Here is a 22418-nt window from a genome sequence, read left to right as displayed (position 1 = left end):
AAGCATCTGTTGTGTTGAGCTATTTCAATTGCTTTTGTTTGATTTGCTGATTGCAAACAGCTGAAAGTCTGCAAATTTTGACAATAAACCTGATTTGCAACAGGGGTTGAACAATTTTGATGGCAACTGTATATATGCATTTTTTTACTTGGAGGTGCAAAGCGAATACTATTTTTTAAGTTTTTCTTCCTTAAAAATTATTTTCATTGTGCTAGTGTTGCACTGTGCTATTTTGCACATGCAAAATATGTGCATAATTTAGAATTGAGAGTGAATGACATCAAAGAGGGGGAAATGTTTTATTGACCTGTTTCCCCATACTGCTAATGTTACTGCTCCAAACTTTAAAGTCAGCAAGAGCAGAAGAAACCATAGAAACAAACAAGCCAGGAAATAGTGACATAACTGTGCAGCAATGCATGGAGGGATAGGCAGTGTTTGAAATTCGCCAGGTGCCAGGTGCATTTTGCACAGGGCTACCAGCCACTTGCGACCAAGTGAAGATGCCTGGGCGCCCGGATGCTGCCTGACGTCTCCCCCATCTGCAGATGCATGCCTGGGGATCTTTGCACTTGGACTGTTTTCACACACTAATACCCCATCCTGTAGAATTATATCCATTATATTTTATCTGCACAATCAGAAGGAATTTCAGGAACCAAAAAGTCATAATGAAAAATACAACTTTTGAACCATCTGGTCCAAAAATGGCAACCAGGCATCCCATTTTGGCGACTGTAACCCCAGTGTAAGGAGTCATTTGGCGCCTAGCTTATATATCTGAATTTCTAACACTGTGCCCAGAGTGGCTGGGGCAACCCAGTCAGATGGGTGGGGTAAATATTATTATTATTATTATTATTATTATTATTATTAATTGCCCCTCTCTCAGACCTCCCCCCACCAGCTCAATTGCAGTGCTCACTTGCCAAGCTTTGTGCTCCATTGAGTTGCATACAGACACACTGCACTTTTATATGTTTAAAAACAAAAATATGCACTTTTATGAATTAAAAAAGAGCAGAGTTGGAGTATAAATTCTGTCTTCTCTGCTAGTCCTGCCCCCCTGGCCTGGCAAGGCACCCAACCTAAGCTAAAGTAACATTTTTTTTATTTTTCCAGCTGATTACAACAGACAGATCTCACATCCTGGGGTGGAAAGAGTCTGCCAAAACCAGGAAGTTCAGGTTGTGAGTCTACCTATCCCTCAATGAACTGCTGCACAGCTTTGTCACTACTTCCTGGCTTGTTTGTTTATGTGCAATAATGTTTATGGACTACCTGTAATTACCTATGACACCTTTGGGCAAAGAACAACTATCAAAGATAATAAATAAGTAAATAGGTGTTGCCTGAAGAGCTCATCTGCCTGGAGCCTATTGCCATTTGGTTTTATTAGATGAGAGGTGTTCTACTGTTCTTGGCCAATTATAATTTTCTAAACTTTTGTTACCTTTCCCTCTCTCAGAGATGGGTAACTGTGGAACTCCAGAAGGTTCTGGACTCCAGTTCCCATCATCCCTGACCATTGGCCATGCTCTTGGTCTGGAGGGCAGATTCACCATCTCAGTTCTCTGGGTCCTTTATGTAGCCCCCAAACAGGACCAAGCAGAAGAGGGAGCTACCAGGCTCGGCTTATCTGGTTGGCCACTGGGAGAACAGGGTGCTGGGCTAGACATGGCGATCCCAAGGCAAAATGTCCCAAACAGCCTAATAGGGACTGAATGTGCTGAATAGCCCTGGAATACTGACTGACTTGGGGTGTGTGGGTGACCCCCCAAAAATGATGTAGGAAGGCAAACAGAATAGAGTATCACAGAAGGCATGATTGACTGACAGGACCATTTTTGGGGCATGCCCTCCTTACACTATCTCCTTTTTAACCAATATTATTGTACCATTATGTTTTCCTGTTGGTAGACTGCCTACCATTGATGATAATGATGATGAAAGAACAGTTTATTTAAAAAATTAAACCAAATAAAATTAAAAATGCAACAACTTTTTAAATTTTGCTAGAAATTTTGATCGTGTTGAGATTCTCCATTCTGCTGAGCCACAAAGGTTAAGAATGGGGCACAAGAACCTCTGGACATACCGGTCTACTGAGTCACATGCAATTATTATCCTTTGAGGGCACGCATATCTCCAATTATCATCAGATTAGTATAACAATGAACGCTTATAAGCTATGTTGTGGGGTTGTTGTTTTTTTACTATTTAGTTCTTCCTACGTCTTAAGGGCAAGCTTTTGAATTTCCACTTGAATTCCAACCAAAGAAATATAAAATGGCACCCAATTTTCCCTCACATTATGTTGTTTTGGGAAACCATCACGGTTTGCTTCGAGGAAGTGGGGACCTACTTAAAACCTTATAAGAGGAGATTATATGCAAGGAGGCCTTCTCTTCTTTTGTGGAACCAACAAAGGCAACAAGATGATGCCAGATTGGAGGGTTACAAATCCCCTCATCCTAAACTGGGAAGCAGACCCCCCTTCACTGGTTGAGCCTTGAGGCCACCAACTCAAAGTCTCTGCCAAGCAACACCCTCCCAGACGTTTCCGCGACGGCCGCGCACCCCAAGCGGGGCCTGGACGGGGCGGGCCTCCGCCGCGTGATGCCGTTCAAACGTGCCAATGGAAGGCGGCGGAGGCGTGTCAAGCGCGCCCTCCCCGCCAGGGGCTTTAAAAAGAGCACCATTTTGTGCCGGCTAGTCCGGGAGGCGGCGGGATATCGATCGGCGTGGTCCGCCTTGGAGGGGGGGGGGGAAGAAGTTGCGCCCCCCGCGAGGGGAAAAAAAAAGAGCGAGGCGAAGAAGGGGGGGCGGCGGAGGAGGAGGAAGGCGCCTCCTGCTCCTCCTCTTTGGGGAAGAAAGAGGCAGGAGGCGGCGGAAGAGAGAAGCCGGAGCTGCTGCGCGCAAGTCCCTCGGCCGCAGTAGCTGCTCGACGGCAGGCGGCGGCGCTGGAGAGACCCAGTGGGAGCCACCGCCGCCGGCGCGGCGCGAAGAAGGCGATGAAAGCCCACGGAGCTGCCGCCGCCACCACCACCGTCGGCGCCTGTCCTGCCCCTCGGGGCGCGGCGGGCTCGGAGGCGGAGAAAGTGGTGCACTCGCGCTCGCAGGCGCTGCTCTCCTTGGGCGGCGGCACGAAGGCGCTGGGCGACGCCTTCAGGCTGCTGGTGCCCAAGTCGACGGAGTTCATGAGCTCCGACGCCGAGCTGTGGAACTTCCTCTGCAGCCTCAAGCACCAGTTCTCGCCGGTCATCCTCCGCAGCAAGGACGTCTACGGCTACGCCTCGTGCCGAGCCTCCGTGCCGGACCTGTCCCGGGGCTTCGCGGCGGCGCAGGGCAGGCGGGAGCGGCCGTGGAGGAGAGCCGCCGCCAGGGGGAGGCGCCTGCGGGTGGCCGCCGCCGCCGGAGGAGGCGCGAAGAGGGCGGCCAAGAAGCGCTGCAAAGAAGAAGCCGAGGTTGCCCGCTGCGCTCCCGACGGGCGCCCCGAGCAGCAGCAGCAGCCATCGGTTCCCGGCCCGGCCGCAGCGCCGCCGCCCTTGCCCGCGGGGACTCTCTTCGAGGGCCGGTCCCTCGAGAGCATCTGGCAAGCGGCCACCCCTCGCCAGCCGGACTCCTTCCCCTCCGTCCAGGTGCGCGGCAGCGTGTGGAACCGGCGCGGCTTGGAGGCCGCCCGGCGGAGGGCGCGGCGCCTCCTGGGGGTCGACCTGGAGCCCGTCGTGAGACTCCGCCGCTTGCCGCTGGTCGGGCGCAGAGGAGCGGGCGCCCCTTGAAGGACCCGCCCCAGGCTTGGGGGGCGGAGAACCGGGATTGTGGCTTTTATTGGGGGGGGGGGTCTTCTCTCCTCGCCAGCCTCGACGTAGCGAACAAGCGAAGGGAGGCGCGTGGCAGTCGCCTGTTTACAATTACTTTGGTCCGGATCGGGTCGTCCTTACCATTCAATGAACTGCACTTTAGGGCGAAGTCTTGGGAGGACTGTCGCCCCTTTCCCAGCCCCATTTTCCCCATCTGGACTGGGAGGCCGCCCACGGCTGGCTGCTCGCAACGCGATCTACGGGGGAGCCTTTTCTACTTACCTTGATAACCTTGGGCTGAGGAGGAGGCAAGAGATGCAGTCTGGCTTTTCCTTTCCTTTCGAGTCACTTTTCCTTTCTTGCCATTGGGCTACCTCACTCGCGAATTTGGCAAAGAGATCACTTGTTGCTCCTCCCCCCCCCCTTTCCAAAGGAACTTTGCTATCAGTTTAATGCCAATCCCCCCCCCCCCTTTAAGAAGTAGCCAATGGACTATTATGTATGACTTTTGTGCAATTGCACTCGATGCTCAGGGTTACTTGAATATGCTAAGTGTTTCCAGTTTCAGATAACGGGACTTAAGCTTTTGACCAAGGATGCTCAAGGAATGAAGACTTAATTAACAGCTCACGGCTGATTTGAGGGTGCAAAAATGTTTTGCTCCTTTTTGTTTTGTACATGAGTTGGACTTTGTGATAACAAACTTTCAATATAATAATGGTTGAATGTTTTGTATGTAATAAAGTTTTATAGTTGAAATTTAACTAGTATTTCTAATAGTTTCTAAAAATGAGAAATGTATTGGATACTTCATTTTATATAATCTTTAGAGAAGCTCTCAAGCTAAGTGAAAACTAATAAAAGTGTAAATAAGAATTTGCTTCTATAGTTTAATTTATTAAGAATGTTTGGCCTGGACTACAAGGTGTTAAGGTTCATTGAAAGTGTTCAGGGTGACAAGTTCAGCAAAATCACTAAAATACAGGAGCCAAGTAGGAATTTTAGATTGTTTGCTACCTTTAAAAAACAATGTTGTGGCTATTCAGAATTGCTGTTCTGGCCACCTGTTTCCCTTGAAATCTGATTGGAAATACAAAAGCCATTGATCTTCAATATGCTTACAGTTTAAAATAATCTGTGTGGCCTTGGTATGTGTTAACTATTTGGCATACAATACAAGCTGAAATTGTGTAGTACAGAAAACTACTGACTGCTGAATCCTAACCACATCTATTCTGAAGTAACTATTTACTAAATTCAGTGGTGCTTGCTCCCAGGTAAGGGGTTAGGATTGCCGTCTAAATGCTGAGCTCTGGGAGCATTTCTATTTCAAACGACTTTTCCCAAATTTGTAGATGAGGGTAGAAATGCAGGATAATGGACCAGCGGCAGCTTTGTCCAAGCAGTAAATAAAACAGGCCCATTAGCCAAACTTAAAATGCCGATAGCTGTATTTTTGTAATGGCCGTGTGTTACTTGCCACAATAAATGGGCATTTGTTAGGGCAGGCATAGGCAAACTCTGGCCCTCCAGATGTTGGGGACTACAACTCCCACTATCCCTTACCACTGGTCCTGTTAGCTAGGGATGATGGGAATTGTAGTCTGAAACATCTGGAGGGCCAGAGTTTGCCTATGCTTGTGTTAGGGGATCCATATAAAGCTTTACCGACATATAATGGTGGTAGTTAAGCGAGAGGTGAGCTGCTCTCATTTGTGTGCATGGCTGTTTGCATGAGTTCACACTGTATCTTTCTTATCCATGAGTTGGAGCCTTCTCTGCTCTCTGTCTTGCCTGCTTTGGAGCAACAAGGCTTTTGCAAAGCTCCAGACTGGAACTTCTTTCGTTATGATAACAGTTGGAATCAACTTTTGGGAAGAATATACATCTGTATTTATAATGCACCACCCGTTGAGGAGAAAGCCGGAACTGGTTGCAAAGAAGAGCAAAGCCCCAAGATGAGTTTTGGCATGAAGGCAGTCCAGACAGAGAGCGTCATCCTTTTGGCTGCCAGCTGTTCTAGTTATTCTGAAGAATCTCCTCAGGACACAAAGCCCTTCTGAGCAGTGTGGCTGTTTTTGGGTCATACTAAGAGTCATTTGCGACTGGACTTAACTGTCAGGGGTCCTTTACCTTTTAATCTGCTACAGAACGGAAGTGTGAAATGACCTTGAGGTAAGTAGGGAAGTCTCTTGTAAGGGGCTACTCTTCCTTCTTGGCGAGTCCATTCACACCAGGTGTAAGGAACCTTCAGCCCTTCAAATGTTGCTGAACTACAACTCACATCCTGTCCCCAGCAAGCATTGCCAGCGGCCAAGGATGCTGGGAGTTGCAGTTCAACAAGGTCTGAAGGGCCACAGGTTCTGCACACCTGGAACTTGTCAACTGATAAAATTGGTTCTAGGTCAAGGGTTTTGAAACCAAATTGCTTGGCCAAGGAATCCAGCTTAAAGCCAAGGCCTACTAACAATGGGAATAGGTAATCTTTTGCTTCTCATCTGGCTCCCAACAAATTAATTTTCTCATCTGGCTCCCAACAAATTTTAAGCTTTAAAAATGGAGACCATTTGGCTTTATATACAGCAGCATGTATGCATTAGAGCATGAGTAGGCAAACTAAAGCCCGGGGGCCGGATCAGGCCCAATCGCCTTCTAAATCTGGCTCACGGAGAGTCTGGGAATCAGTGCGTTTTTACATGAGTAGAATGTGTAATTTTATTTAAAATGCACCTCTGGGTTATTTGTGGGGCATAGGAATTTGTTCATTCCCCCCCCCCAAAATGTAGTCTTGTCCCCCATAAGGCCTGAGGGACAGTAGGCCGGCTCCCTGCTGAAAAAGTTTGCTGACCCCAGCATTAGAGAGTGGGCAGAAACCATAAATCATCTGGTGAGTTGGGTTGCTGCTGTCCACATTTCCCTCCACTGCTGGGCAGTGAAGGTCTCTCAAAATGGTGCCCACCTGTTCTTCCTTCTGATATAACCCAGGGTGATTGTATCTCCATAAGAGCAAGAATTAGATACTGGAGAGAAGTCTCTAATTCTAGTTCTGGAGAGAAGATACCTTCTCTCAGAAACAAGGTAAGCTGGAAGCATGAGGACTCAGGGTCCTAGAGTTCCTCGTCTCCTTCCCAAAGTCCAGTTAGTGCTTGGCCAGCTTTGGAAAGGAGATGGGGAGGGGGCTGTAGGACCCTGCCAGAGCCTCACATCTGCTTCCCAAAGCCTGCCCTCGCTCACCAGGCTTTGGGAAAGCAGCATGAGGGCTGGTGTGTATCAAATTTTGGCCTTGCTCTCCCCTCCCGGATGACAAGGCCCACGGGTTCCATGTTGAAATACTCTTGTGGCATGAAAAGTTGGACTGCGCTAGAATGTTAAAGCTTAGGAGCAAAGCAGGTTATTTCTGTTCTCTGAAATGACCAAAGGAGCCAGGGACAGTTTCCAAGAGCAAGCATAAAAAAGCCTGTCAGCTTCTCAAAGCCTAATGTTTGGTGGCTACAGTTTAAAAGAAAGCCCTCAAGAATTCATGGGTACCTTAAGGCGCTCCCAGATGGAGAGCCCAGTAGCTGCACTGGTTCCTGGTCGGGGACAAGGCAAAGGGTCTTAAGGGACAAATTTAGCCAGTCCCAACCCCCACAATTGCTCTGTTTTCAAATAATTTGGCCTAAGGCAGCATTTCTCAAACTGGGCCCAGGGATCACCAGTGGGCATCAGGTTTGCAGGCCATTGCCATTATTCCCCTGCAGTCCAGGCTTTGGGTTCGACTGCTGCCTACAGCTGCTCCTCTGACACACAGCAAATGGGCTTTGTGGGAGCAGGAGTTGCGCACAGAGTGAGGCTGTGGAATGCAAAGCTGGAAGGAAGGAAATGAGCAATGGCAGGACAGAGTGGCCCTTTGTGAGAGAAGGAAGAGACAGAATGGGAGACGGAAAAGAGGAGGTGTGTAGAGCTGCTGTGCCTTCCAGCTCTTCTGCCTCTTGCATGTACTCCTACCTCAGCCCTCATTTCTTCCCACTTGCATCTCTTTGTTGAGCCCAAGAAGGCCTCTTTTCCTCCTCTTGAAGGGAAAGAGCCTGAGGGCGCACTGAGCGAAATGAGGAATATTTAAAACCATTCAAATATTTAAAATTAGCAGCCTCACACTCGGAATTCTAAGAAACAAATCAACTAGTGCATTTTTTTAATTAGTGGTTAAATTGGCACAGCTCTGAAAGGTTCAGTCCACCATCTTGATTTAAAATGGTGTCCAATTATGTATGTCTTAACATGGATAAAAACCTCTCCTTGGTATCAGAAACCATCATGCCAAATTGGGTTATGGTATCGTAAGAGGTATCCAAACTAATTTTTTTAATCTACATAAGTAAACTGTGTGCAGGTCAGCAGAAGAGCTAGCATGGATAACATGCCTTTCTAAAAGGCATTTATCTCTCCATAACCCTTTAGAGAAGATAATGAAAAGGTAGAGGAAAGGACAACCAAAACTATCTAGCAGCTGCAGCAGCTTCCTTTTGAGGAAAGAGCACAATGTTCAGAATTTTTTAGATTAGAAAACAAGGCAAGTGTTGGGGGACATGATGTGTTAATAAAGTTATGCATAGCGTAGAGAAAACAGTTAAGTTTTTCTCCATCTCTTAACGCTAGAAGCAGGCACTATCCATTGAATACAAATGTTGCAAGATTTAGGCCCGCCAAAAATCACATGAAGCAGGCATTGCCAAACTTGGCCCCTCAGATGTTTTGGGACTACAGTTCCCATCATCCCTGACCACTGGTCCTGTTAGCTAGGGATGATGGGAGTTGTAGTCCCAAAACATATGGAGGGCCAAGTTTGGCCATGCCTGACATAAAGCATGGAATTCACTGACAGGAGATCTTATGATGGCCACCAACGAGGATAGCTTTAAAACATTATACAAATTATTGGAGGATTAATTGCTACTAATTCTCATGGTGGGCTACTACCTCCGGTTTCTGAGGGAGGTTGTCCTCCTGAGGGGCTTCTCACAGGAGATCTTACTTGGCCACTGCATGAGCAGAATGTTGGACTAGATAGGCCTGTGATCTAGAAAGGCATGGGCTGGGGCTGCTCTTACAACAGAAACAGAACAAATCATTTTTCTTCCTGTCCTCATATAAGAATCTGTCCAAACCCTCTAATAGTTCCTTATGTCCCTTAAGCAGACCTTTAAGCTTTGGGTTTATGGAGCCTTCAAAGGTTCCAGCATGAGGCCCCTGTCCTACTGATGGCAGAAGAACAGAAGTTTCTTCTGCAGGTGGTTAAGCAATTAAAACCATGCAAGTTTTACCTAGAATCCATTCGTGTTCCTCAAGATAATGTTTGTTTTCCCTTCAAGGTGCAAGTTAAAGGCTATAACAAATGTTATAGCACGGTCCCAGTATTCGATATATTGAGCAGGTTCCTTCCTAGGGGAAAACACACACACACACGTATCAACTCTATTTAATTTGGAGGTGCTCTTCATTCTTCCTGACAATCAATTGCTGCAAAATCTGGACCCAACTTGGCTCCACCTTGCTGCTTAGAGACTTGGCAGGTGTATCCTATGATCTTTTTACTATTATCTGGAATAGAACTGCATCTCTGAGTCTACTTGGAAAGCATACCAATATGGTGAGGGTGAAAGAAAAGTTGATTCTTCCGTTTGCTAACATCGGGGAAGAATGTTTCTCCAAACAGGCCTGGTCAGTGATTTTGTTTGAGGTACAGGCGACTCCCCACTGCTTACTCTCATTTGACCTGGAAATGGCAGGAACGAGCTGGAGAGTCGTTGTGGAGCTGGTGACCCTCACTGGACCTGAGGAAAACATAAGTGAGGGTTAGGAAACCCAAAAGAGACTTAGATGTGCAGTGGGGCTTTGTTTACACTGCTCCGCCTCCCCACCTAACAGCGGGTGTGAGGGGTAGCACAGCCACCATCACTTCCCTACATGTGGCAGAGAGGGTGTCCAAAGCAGGGTGCTCCCCACTTTACGTGATTTCACTTATGAGCTTGGGGCCTTTGAACGTAACAACCCGCATAAGTGGAGAGTCATCTATACCTTTGAATGCCCAAGCAGCAGCCTTGGGTTCTGTGCTGTGAGGTAGTAAAGGGTCTACTCTAGAATGATTAATCTTGTGGGTTCAGTCTAGTTAGCAGAAGGTACACTCTTGGACTCCTCTCAAAAAATGGATAGTATTTTATGAGATCAAGGGATAAGAAAACAACTTAGCATGACAAAATCAGCACAGCTAACATAGGCGCCAACTCCCAGGGTCTGAGGGGTCTTTGTTCCCTTTCCCTAAAATATTGGAGGGGGCCAAGCCCCCCCCAGGTCAATAGGCATTGCCATTCAAATGGTGTGCGCACACCGTGTCATGTGATTGATCATGTGGGGAGGTTCTTACTATCCCCCCATATTTTATTCAAGTTGGCACCCCTGATAACTAATTTATCCTCAAAGCAGAACTGAAGCTATACTTTACAAACCTCTCATTGCTTTCACTCCCTCCCAGCTATCCACTACTACGCCATAACTCCCCCATCCCAGGATTCTGTTCCGTTGCCTTGGTAACCAACCACACTCACTCCGATTCCACTCCTTCCCAACTAGCCCTTCCCTTTTTCTTTATTACAGGATGTTCTCTGCTGATCCCTTCATCTGTACACAGATGCCCATGATGGGATCTGCACTAGATTTGCAAGAGTGCTCACATGGAGCCTTTTGAGTAAAGGTCTAATAGCATCCTTGCCTGCTTCTAATGTATTTTAATATTTTGGTTTTTAAAATAGCCTTTATGCTTTTCGTGCTACACTCCTTTTTTACCTTTTGCATTTCTTATTGCAACCTCCACCAAGGTTTGTTTTTTGTCCTCCTCATGTGGGGAAGATTTCCATTGTATGAAAAAAAAAAAAAGCATTCTTGCCTTTGATAGCTTTGTTGACTTTTCCCCCCATTCATTCAATCTTTATTACGGTCCAAAGACCCAACAAATCATTACAAAGCAATACACAATTCATACAGCCTACCTCCAGGTTAAACAAGCATTTTGTTCAGAATATAGGGATTATTTGTTCTTGCAACCACCGATAAAAACTTTGCCACTGCTAATGTTCTAGCATTTGTCCGGTCTTCCAGTAGGAACCTGACATAGTGAGCCTCTGATTTTCCCGGGAAAGGTACCAGCAAGGGTAGTATCAGTTCAGCCCTGGCTTGCTCATATTTTGCACAGTGGAACAAAATATGTTTTATGGAATCGATGTCTTGAGCACACAAGCAAAGTCTGTCCTGGTAGGGAACTCCTCTCAACCTGCCATCCAACACTGCAGAAGGAAAGACATTTAGTCTGGCTTTGGTGAAAAGCCTTTGGTAGTTTGGACTGTCAGGTTTTTAATGTAAGATGTTAACTTAAAGACATGCCCATATTGTACTCCTACTGCCAGCGGACTACAGACTGCGTGTGATCGAGATCGCAAGTCACTGTGTGCATTATCCCATAATCTTTGCTTTAACATCTTTAGGGCGCCTTCATAACCCAGGTAATACAGTTGGGGGGGTGACAGACCAATAGAGGTGGCTTTTTTAGCCATGGTTTTCTGCCATTTGCTGACAAATTCCTCATTGGTCAGGTGTTGGTACAAACCCTTCCCTAGATCAAACACTGAAATCCTGAGCCAATGTTTTAGGGCAGCCCACCATGCTTTAGTTGAAATTGGGCTTTCACCAGCTTCTAACAGAAGTATGGAGTTTTTTTTTAATCATGCAGGCATCCTCTTGTACCTAATGGTGCATTTTCTGATCTGCTGTATTTTCTGGTGCATTTTCTGATTCTAGAGGGGTTTTTTAAATAGTGGCTTTAAATATCTCCCACACATACTGGAGAGATTTGATCTTCTTGACTTTTCAACTTCTTTTCTACCAGTTCTCAAATTTTACACACTTCCCCAGTTTGTGAGGGTCTTTTAAGTTGTCCATTCCTGCAACCATTCCTCCTTTGAATGCCTCTTGGATTCCATTCTTCATCTCAAGCCCTAGGCTTTTGTTTTTCAACAGCCAAGCCTTGGACCCCCTCCTTTTGAAAATTTTGATATCTCTATGCCAGTTTTTATTATGTGAATGGCGCTGGAAAAACCCCTGGGTGGGTAACGTGGACACCCTGGGGTCTGTGGACCACTAATTAGGAACCACTGCTGTAGAGAAGTCCACTCCTTTGGGGTTTCTTGTTTGACTCTCTCCTCATTGATTTACAGATGGACACCACCCTAAAGTCCTTCCTATAGTGATGCCCTCTTTCAAAGCTGCACGCTCCAGCTTGCCCATCTTGGCTCACTTGTTTCTAGCACTGGCACATAAAACATTTATATATGGTGCCTCTTTTCAAATGTATCTGACTCGTATGTTTTTCCCTGCGGTACTTTGAGCTTTTATTTTTTAATGGCTACCATGTCCACTTGCATTGCCTACTTCTATCCCCCTTCCCATTTAGATAAAACATCTTCATTCTCACCTCCTAGAGATGATCCACCTTGAAATGGGCATTCCGCAGCTCCTGGCAGCTTTTCACAGCTAGCAATTTAAAAACTACTCTGAGGTTCCATACCTCCACACCAAATGTTTTAACTATCTTCTTTGAAAAAACGTGCTGTGTTTAAGGAGGCATTTCATGAAAAGATAGATCTGTGCAGTGATAGATCTGTGATGGCTCATTCATGCTGTAGTCATCAAATGATGGACAGAAATGTATGGAAGAAGGACAAAGTTATGGGTACTTAAAACCAACATTATATACAGTGGTGCCTCGCAAGACGAAAAGAATCCGTTCTGTGATTCTCTTCGTCTAGCGGTTTTTTCGTCTTGCAAAGCAAGCCCATTGAAGGATTAGTGGATTAGTGCTATTAGCGCCTTTTCGCGGCTTATCTGCTGATCGGATCAGCTGATAAGCGGCTTAGTGGCTTAGGAAAAGGGGGGGAAGGGGGGAAAAACCAGCAGGAACTCGCAAGACATTGTCGTCTTGCGAAGCAAGTCCATAGGAAATTCGTTTTGCGGAGCACCTCCAAAACGGAAAACTCTTTCGTCTAGCGAGTTTTCCGTCTTGCGAGGCATTCGTCTTGCGGGGCACCACTGTACAGTGAAATCTAGGTTGTTGAACATAAGCTGTTCTGGAAGACCGTTCAACTTCCGAAATGTTTGACAACTGTCGGCAAAGTTCATTGAAAAAATTGAGAAACGCACCTTGGAAGCCGTTTTAGACTTCCAAGGCACGTTCGAAAACAGAGGCACTCACTTCTGGGTTGTTGGCGTTCAAAAGCCAAAATGTTCAACTTCCAAAGCGTTTGGCAACCGAGGTTCCACTGTACCCTGCTTCTCTCCCCCCCCCCTCTCCCCCAAAATTATGTTGTCTGTTAGTGTCTCACACATCAAATATAACTGATCTCTAGAAAGGACTCGATGAACTGAAACCAGAGATGCTGTATGTACTTTTGTAACCCAATAAAATCTTAATAAAAACATTTTAAATATAAAACCCCACCACCACCTTAAAGAGATTGTTACAGTACTTCAGAAACTGAATAATTTTATATTTTTAATCTGTTTATTAAAATATATATGCTTCGTTTTGTCGAAGGTTTCAGAGACTGTTTTGTGAATCTTACATGTAAATGCATAAGACTGGCAATGGAGTCCTTTTACCATTTCCTGGCAGGGCACAGAGCTATGGCTAGTCCTAGGCAGTGCTTTTTTCCTTGGGGGGGGGGAAGCAGGGTTACGTATACCCCTAAACATTTTGTGAATCTTTGTACTCTTGTCCATTTGCTGTATTTATTTTTCCCAATTGGAACTATTAAATGGTGTTTTTCTTGAGTCAAAATGAGAGTACCCCTAAATATTTTTTAAAGAAAAAAGCACTGGTCCTAGGCACTGAATTTAGGAGACTATTCATTTTGCGTGTTCTTTTAGGGGAGATAGAAGAAGGGTGTTCAGATAGTCGTAACTTTGCAAACTAACTCTCACTAACTAGGCCATTTTTTTGGGTGTGGGGAGCCACTGAATTATGATCGCCTCTCTTACTGCTGAGTCATGACACTAAAAATAAGCTCCCTGGCTAAGTCTATAGGATTCCTGGCTCCAGCGAAGCCCTGGATCTTTGGAACTGATCCAGTCATTGTTTACTTCTGACTGATCTTACGGCATTACGAAGAGAACTGTGGTACGCATTATCCTGTAGAAGGAACATTTAAGAAGATTCCTGAAATCTAAGCGCTACTGATGACAAATTGTTTTTAATGTCCATTTATTAATTACAGTGGTGCCTCGCAAGACGAAATTAATCCGTTCTGCGAGCCTCTTCGTCTAGCGGTTTTTTCGTCTTGCGAAGCAACCCTATTAGCGGCTATTAAAGGCTTAGCGGCTATTAAAGGCTTAGCGGCTATTAAAGGCTTAGCGGATTAGCGGCTAAAAGGCTATTAGCGGCTTAGAAAAAGGGGGGAGCGGGAAAAAATCGTAACACTTGCAAGACGTTTTCGTCTTGCAAAGCAAGCCCATAGGGAAAATCGTCTTGCGAAGCAGCTCAAAAACAGAAAACCCTTTCGTCTAGCGGGTTTTCCGTCTTGCGAGGCACCACTGTATAGGCATTGCTTGATCTGGCCCTATTCACTGAAATCAATTCCAGCCACCATTTCCCCCCTGTTGGCAGAGCAATCCCAACTCCCTTGGTTCTTGGCTGGAATGGGTGGAATCGTCAGAGCTGTTTGTCCACTCCGGCCTGCTGCTCTTCCTTCTGCCTAATGAACACAGGATTCTGAGCCCCTCTCAACGTTACACATCACGCCTGTCCGCATTTCACACAACTCCCCAACTACTCTACCAATATGTTGGAGAGGTTCCTTAATCACTGGCATGTATGTACATATGTGGTGGACTTGCTCTTGGGTTCAGCAATTCTGGACTTGTATTTCTAATGAAATTCAGAAAATTACGATATACCTCAACATTCAATTATGAATCCACAACTGGCACTCTTAAACCTTTTTTCTTTATAGGAAACTAGGCGTCTCTCACAAGGGTCTAATTGGGCACTTCTTAATGGCCGCAAGACTAACTATCGCAAAACGCTGGAGGAACACAACTGAAGCGACACTTCCATGCTGGTACCACAAAATGTGGTATATCGCTCTTATGGAGAAGCTAACCCCCAAATTGAGTGTCTTACATGGCACTCTGAAGACAGACAAATTTACTTAAACTCGGAGCTCTTTTATCAGTTAATAATACAGAAGACAATTCACAGCCTCCTACCCCATACTATGCAAATTAAGAACGCTTAACATCTATATGTTTTAGCACTTAATTCTCATCTTGCTCATTGCGCTGACTGACGGTGATCTTGTTCTTTTATATCTTGTCATGTAAACAGTTTTCCTGACCTTATTTACCTTCTTTGTCTTCCACTCGCAACAGAGTTTTGCAAAAGTGTTATTCCGGAGGAGGCATTGTGTGTGGATTGCTAACAAATATAAAAATCTTATTGGGTGTGTGTTGTGGCAAGGTAAATAGTTGTTTGCTCTTTTGTTACTTGATGTACTGGATTCATCAACCTTTGCAATAACAGTTATTGACTAAAAAATGGCAAATATCTGTACTGTTGAAGACATTTTAATTATTCTGTACCTCTAATTTGTGTATGTGTGTGTATATACACGCACACACATAACACAGAAGAAAGCAGAGGGTCATTAGATACTAACTTGAGTGGAGGCAGAAAAAAAGATTGCCAGATTAAAATTTTATAAAGCAAATTTGCTGGTGGACTGATTTTTCGAATAATATGACAAAACACACTTGATTATTTTACTCATAGGAGTGACTGGCAAGAAGTTTATGTGGAAACCAGCTTTTGTTTAGATTTGTGATATTTGGCACCTTTTTTATAATTTTGTAGGGAATACCTTTATCAACGCTAGGCTCCATCCTGGGTAATGTGGCAACAAAGCTATTGCTGCCACCTTCTGAAGTTGCTCACGAGGTACCGGGGATTGGATGTGCTCCTGTGAAAGGGGCATTTGGAATAGTCCAGGAAGAGGGTCCCAAGCAGTGGTCGAGATTCATTCAGGCAGTCTGCCGCGTTTCTGTGGATTTGTGGTTGAAGATGGGAGGCATCATCTCACTGAATACCCATGTTGTGGTGGTGTTTTATACAGTGGTGCCTCGCAAGACGAAAAGAATCCGTTCTGTGATTCTCTTCGTCTAGCGGTTTTTTCGTCTTGCGAAGCAAGCCCATTGACGGATTAGCGCTATTAGCGCTATTAGCAGCTTATCTGCTGATCGGATCAGCTGATAAGCGGCTTAGAAAGGGGGGGGGAAACCCGCAGGAACTCGCAAGACATTGTCATCTTGCGAAGCAAGCCCATAGGAAATTCGTTTTGCGAAGCACCTCCAAAACGGAAAACCCTTTCGTCTAGCGGGTTTTCCGTCTTGCGAGGCATTCGTCTTGTGGGGCACCACTGTATTTTTATTTACGCATTTATGTATTTTGTTGCACAACTTGAATACTATGGAATTCAAATGTACATTATGCAAGAAATAAAGGAAGCAATAAAAATACAATTGCATTTTTTACAGCATCTAAAGCAGCGCATTACAATTGCTAAAACAGGCAGAGAAAATAATTAAGTGGTCCATCAAGGCTATCTTTGAGATTTTCAAATGCTCTATGGGGCTGGGAGTGGGGTGGGGAGTTTGGGAACCATTGGTCCTGGCCAAATGAACATGCATGCAGCTATAATGTAGCTTCCCTTCACTCCCCTCACCTAATTAGGAACTAAGAATGCCAAGAACTCGGCGTTGCTTTTTTTCCTACAGTGCAATGCTGAAAGTTAAGGTTATCTATAAGACTGAACATTCTCTTTATCTTAAAGAAATCTTGGAGGGTTTTGTCATTCTCTCTCAAGAGGTACTAGAAGAATGAAAGGATGTGCGCTCCCTTTGAGAAGGATCGCATGAAACATTCTACATGACCTTTTTGTAGCATCTTCCAATGTATCACTTAGGCAGATTGCTCAAGGACAGCAAGCTTCAAGAAGGCAAGGCATAGGCTGACTTAATTAAACAACCATACTTGAATTTATTAAGGGGTGTTTACAAAGAGATGAAAAGAGAACCCTTGAACTCTTAGCCTGAATCTTCTGAAGAAGGTTTAGTGTGTATGTACACACTAGCGGCTTGAAACATGAGGTCGTTTCTCCCCTTTCTGGCAGTGAAAAATGGAAAATCAATTATATGTTTAGCCCGGTCAATCTGTTGTGAACAAGTAATTGAGAGGAAAATAGCAGAGGGTTGCTTCACAAGTTGCCTTTTGTATTTGGTAACAGATTCTTTCCAAAATCCATACTCTTAAAGCCACGTATGAACAACATGTACAAATTGTTTTGCTGTTATTGTAGGGGTGGTTTTACTGCTTTTAGAATTTGTTGATTTCATTGTTTTCAAACCTGTGTTTTTGTGTTTCATTGTGTTTTTATCTTATACATCCCTTTGATGACTTTATGCTGTGAATAAATTTGAATGATGACGACTTTTGGCTATGTTGCAAACCAGCAGCCCCAGCCCTGAAAGGGACATTTGGTGGCATGTAGTTGTAGTTGTGCGTTACATTTTATGTACATACAGCATAATGCATATGTCTACTACTATAGTATTATTATTGTTGTTGTTGTTAATTAGATTTAAATACTGCTTTTCATCATAAAATCTCAGGGTCGTTCACAAAATAAAATTTAGGACAAAAACAAGTAAATAAGTACAGTGGTACCTTGGGTTACATACGCTTCAGGTTACATATTCCGCTAACCCGCTAATAGTACCTCAGGTTAAGAAATTTGCTTCAGGATGAGAACAGAAATCGGGCTCCGGCAGTGCAGTGGCAGCAGGAGGCCCCATTAGCTATAGTGGTGCTTCAGGTTAAGATCAGTTTCAGGTTAAGAACAGACCTCCGAAACGAATTAAGTATGTAACCAGAGGTACCACTGTAAATCAAAACAGCAATTCAATACGCCCCTTCCCACAGATGCATTTAAAGGCTGTGAAACATTAATCAGCAAAAGACCTGGTCGAAGAGGAACATTTTTGCCTGGCATCTAAAAATATGTAATGAAGGTGCCAAGCAAACTTCCCAGGGGAGAGCGTTCCACAAATGGGGGGCCACTTCAGAAAAGGCCCGTTCTCATGTTGCCACCCTCCTAACTTCACGCGGAGAAGAGCCTCAGGTGACGAACATAGTCTGGGATGGTTTATATGGGGGAGAGAGGTGGTCTTTCAGGTTTTCCAGTCCTGAGCTGTTTAAGGCTTTATAGGTCAAAGCCAGCACTTTGAATTGGGCCCGGAAACCAATCGGCAGCCAGTGTAGTTGCCTCTATCCCACTCCTAAAGAGCTCTATAATAATCGCTTTATAATAACAAACCATGAGGTAGGTTCAGCTGAGAGCCATTGACTGCCTCAAGGTCACCCAGTGATCTTCATGCCTCAGAAGGAATTTGACAAGAGCTTCCCAGAACAATTTTTGTCATCTTGAAAATGGTTTCAGAGCACAAGGGGTCATGCAACTAACTCTAAGGTATCCAGTTGTGTCCCTCAGTGGAGGGAAGGTTCTTTAATCCCACAGAAGCTGCCCTTAGCATAAAGGAAGCATGGAGGGGGGAAATTTGTAACTTTCCTTCTTCCTTCTGTAGTCCCAGCCGTCCAATCTGTTCCTATTCCCATCACCCCCAGTGCAAATTCTAGGAAATTAGTATTGCACGCACTAAGCTTCGCTTCAGAATGAATGCATCAAGAATTGGGGCGTAAATCATGTACCCCTAAGTAAATTTCAGAATAAACAAGCATGGCATAGAAAAGGGTCAATTAAATTAGGAGTTTTCAGACACCAGGGGTGATAGGATCAAAGGTCAACTGTCTCTCTGTGTCTGTGAGTGAGAGAGACACTAATCCTTTGATCCAATCAGAGATTTGGATCAGATACTGCAATTGTATTAGCTGGAGAACAAAATAAGCATATCAGAGTTTATGTAGATGCTAGTGAGGTTGCATGCAAGACAAAAGGCATGGGTAAGGGGCAGGCTTGAGTGAAGGAGAGAGTTGTTGCTAGACCATGTGCTGGAAAATGCAATCATCCATGGCAGGAGCAAAGAAAGCTGGCTTGATAATCATGTCTTATAATAATAATAGTAGTAGTAGTAGTAGTAGTAATAATAATGTTGTTATTATTTATACCCTGCCCAATAATAATAATAATAATAATAATAATGTTATTATTTATACCCTGCCCTTCTGGCTGGGTTTCCCCAGCCACTCTGGGCGGATTCCAGCAGAATATTAAAATACAATGATTCATCCCTTATCAAAAGCTTCCCTAAACAGGGCTGCCTTCAGATGTCTTCTAAAAGTCTGATACAGGTAGTTGTTTATTTCTTTGACATCTGATGGGAGGGTGTTCCACAGGGCGGGTGCCACTACCGAGAAGGCCCTCTGCTTGGTTCCCTGTAACTTTGCTTCTCGCAGTGAGGGAACCACTAGAAGGCCCTTGGCACTGGATCTCAGTGTCTGGGCAGAATGATGGGGATGGAGACGCTCCTTCAGGTATACTGGGCCGAGGCCGTTTAGGGTTATTTACTAGGGATGTGTACTAGGGTTGTGTTCACACTGTACCTTTAAAGCACATTCAAAGCACATTTCCCCCCTCAAAGAATTCTGGGCTCTGTGGTTTGTTAAGAGTTGCTGGGAATTATAATATTGTGAAGGGTAAGCAACGGTACCCAGAATTACCGTATTTTTTGCACCATAACACTCACTTTTTTCCTCCTAAAAAGTAAGGGGAAATGTTTGTGCGTGTTATGGAGGGAATGCCTACAGGTGGCATGCCTATGGATTTTCCTCCTCTAAAAACTACGTGTGTGTTATGGTCGGGTGCGTGTTATAGAGCGAAAAATACGGTATTTGTGGGAAAGAATGTGCTGCAGATGTGCTTTAAAATAGCCTATTATAACTCTTCTATTATTACAGCATGATCAAGTGAAAAGAAAAACAAGACGTGTTTGATATATTACATGTTTGCCTCATTTCTGCTAAAATCTCCAGGTGGTGGGTCTTTATCTCTAGTAAGTTACTTTTAAGACACCGCTTAGTCAAGTCACTCTCAAACTGTGTATTGCAAAAGAGAGTGCCGCTGTCAAATCAATTTATTACAGACTCCGCAGAGGAGGCTGCTTGTGGCATCTCTGAATGATTCCCTGGTCTAGTCTTAGCATGCTCTCTGCCGTGGGTGTGCGACTGGATGATTCCATCATTACCAATGGAAAGATGCTGCAGAATTATAAGCTCTCAGGGGAGGCTTCCCTTTCCACCTCTGCAGGAGTAGCTGCCCTGCACTGGCCTCCTTCCAATAAGGAGACATGCCCAGAATAGGACTCTTTCAAGTCAAAACACAGAGAATGGGCTCCACTGGGTAGACTAATCCTAGTCTCCATGCTCCATCCATGCTCCAGAAACAAACCCATCTGGGGGTGAAGGCTGCCTTCCGTTTTCAACCCATTTTAAGAAAATGCCTCATTCTTCAACGCAACTCCCTTTACGGGGGCCAGGCTTTAAACTTGGAGAAGTTCAGACTCATCATTTGGTATCAAGGGGAAAGCTGTGACTAAAAGGATTGCGATGCTGTGGATCTATCAACACGTTTTCCTGGATTGTGGCCAAAGTGCACATAAGCGTAACTGAGGAAACAGAACTGGGTTCCCTGCTTCCAGGGCTGGATCAGCCAATAAAATTATTTACATGTACTGCAAGAACCGTATCGGAAGAAGTGTTCATTGTTAACGGAGAAATCTGATGGCTCCCTTGGACAAAAAACAAGGACACCAGCCAGGAATAGCAGAGCAAAACAGCAGCAAGTAGGCTTGGTCTTTACCGAAGACTGTCGCGACAGGACTCCCACCTGCCACAAGGTGAAACAAGATGGAAGCCCCGTACAAAAGAGAACCCAAACTTTTATTAGCTGCTAATCCCCATGTTACACCCCGCCCTACACAACATCACTAAAACATCGTGGTTACATCATGAAAGGGGAGGTCTGGTGGCAGTAATCTGAGCATCCTGGACCCTGCCCCATGCCTCCCCTTGCCCTCCACCAAACACCCATCAAGTGTAACAAAAGAGATATTTGCATTTCCCTGTTTCCCAGCCAAGTTAATCACACCCCTTTGTCTTCATCTGGGCTTGTTATTTCTGGAATGGCTACCTGTCTGGCACTCAGGTATCAGGATGCCAGGGATTATCACTCAGGTAGAGGGGCTGCTGAGTAGCTGAGCTCACATGTCTATTATGAATTTCTGAAGTTTTCCCAGTGAGCCAGTACATAGGTACATTTATCAGTGAATTGTTACATTTGGTATTGTGCAGCAGAGGCCCTTTGAATAGATAGGAAGAAACTGTGATGATGTGTTTTGTGGGGACAAGTCACAAAAGTGATTGTGCTGATTTTGGTAGCGGGCTGCATGTGCATGATATCTGCTGGAGGGGCAACCCCCCCCAACCTATACATAAATTCCTGCAACAGCATACAAATGAAAGCTAATACCAAGAACAAACTTAGTTGGTCTATAATAATAATAATAATAATAATAATAATAATAATAATAATAATAATTTATTATTTGTACCCCGCCCATCTGGCTGGGCTTCCCCAGCCACTCTGGGCGGCTTCCACAGAAACCAAAAAACACTAAAATATCATACATTAAAAGCTTCCCTGAATAGGGCCGCCTTAAGATGTCTTCTGAATGTCAGGTAGTTGTCCATCACCTTGACATCCGATGGGAGGGCATTCCACAGGGCGGGCGCCACCACCGAAAAGGCCCTCTGCCTGGTTCCCTGAATTTGAACAACTCTAAGGTGCTACTGGACAATTTATGTTTTATTTATTTATTTTATTTTGACTGCAAGAACCTTGTTCCCTTTGCAGTTATACCAGGTGTTGGTTAGTCTATCTTGGACAGTATGCAGAAGCTTCTTAAATCTGTCTTCTATCATCTGGTGATGTTTGTGTGTGTGAATTTTAATTTTCTAAAGAGCCGTTCAGTTTCACCGTAATGCCTGTGTGTACTTAGACATGCATGGATTAATCTTTGAGACAAGCATATGCTACTGGTAGGATCATAGGGTAGGTCATAGTCAGAGCCACACCACGCCCCGGGGCTGGCCCATCGGCTGGGGGCACGCTGGCGAGAGGCACGCGAACAGGAGTGGAGCCGCCCCAGCTCCCCACGCGGGGAGAGGCAAAGGGGGCCCCTGGCATGATAGACGGGAGGCAACCTCTGCTGCGGAGGCAGTGATCGCAGCCAGGGAGCAAGAGAAAGGTGTACCTGTGGGGACAGGTGGGCACCAAGGGGACAGCGGGTGCTCAGGACCCGCATGCTGTCTCCGACTCGGTGTGCCCCTCAGCAGCAGGCGAGGCAAGATGTCGGCATGGCTTGGTCAAGCAAGGATGGAGCGAGACGCAGTGCTGCATTGGAGCAGACAGAGTGCCATGAAAGGGTTACGTTGGGCACCAGAATGCCGGACAGGTGGGGAGG

At 45.2% G+C, this 22418-nt stretch overlaps 1 protein-coding gene across 1 annotated transcript; it reads left to right on the top strand.

Annotated features, from left to right (window-relative positions):
• Nucleotides 1–1571: 1571 nt before the first annotated feature.
• On the top strand, nucleotides 1572–4673 carry CCDC71L (coiled-coil domain containing 71 like). The gene has a single exon (XM_082241389.1). It carries the CDS (start codon nucleotides 3015–3017, stop codon nucleotides 3780–3782), a length of 768 nt encoding a protein of 255 aa, XP_082097515.1. The 5' UTR covers nucleotides 1572–3014; the 3' UTR covers nucleotides 3783–4673.
• The last annotated feature ends 17745 nt before the right edge of the window (nucleotides 4674–22418 follow it).

The sequence above is a fragment of the Podarcis vaucheri genome, assembly GCF_965113315.1.
Source record: "Podarcis vaucheri genome assembly, chromosome: 10".
Lineage (NCBI taxonomy): Eukaryota > Metazoa > Chordata > Lepidosauria > Squamata > Lacertidae > Podarcis > Podarcis vaucheri.
Note: the sequence above shows the minus strand (reverse complement) of the source record. Positions and strands in the feature narration are given on the sequence as shown.

Bases quoted from the DNA above. Each gene is read 5' to 3' on its own strand.
- CCDC71L (XM_082241389.1), top strand. From the start codon at position 3,015: ATGAAAGCCCACGGAGCTGCCGCCGCCACCACCACCGTCGGCGCCTGT.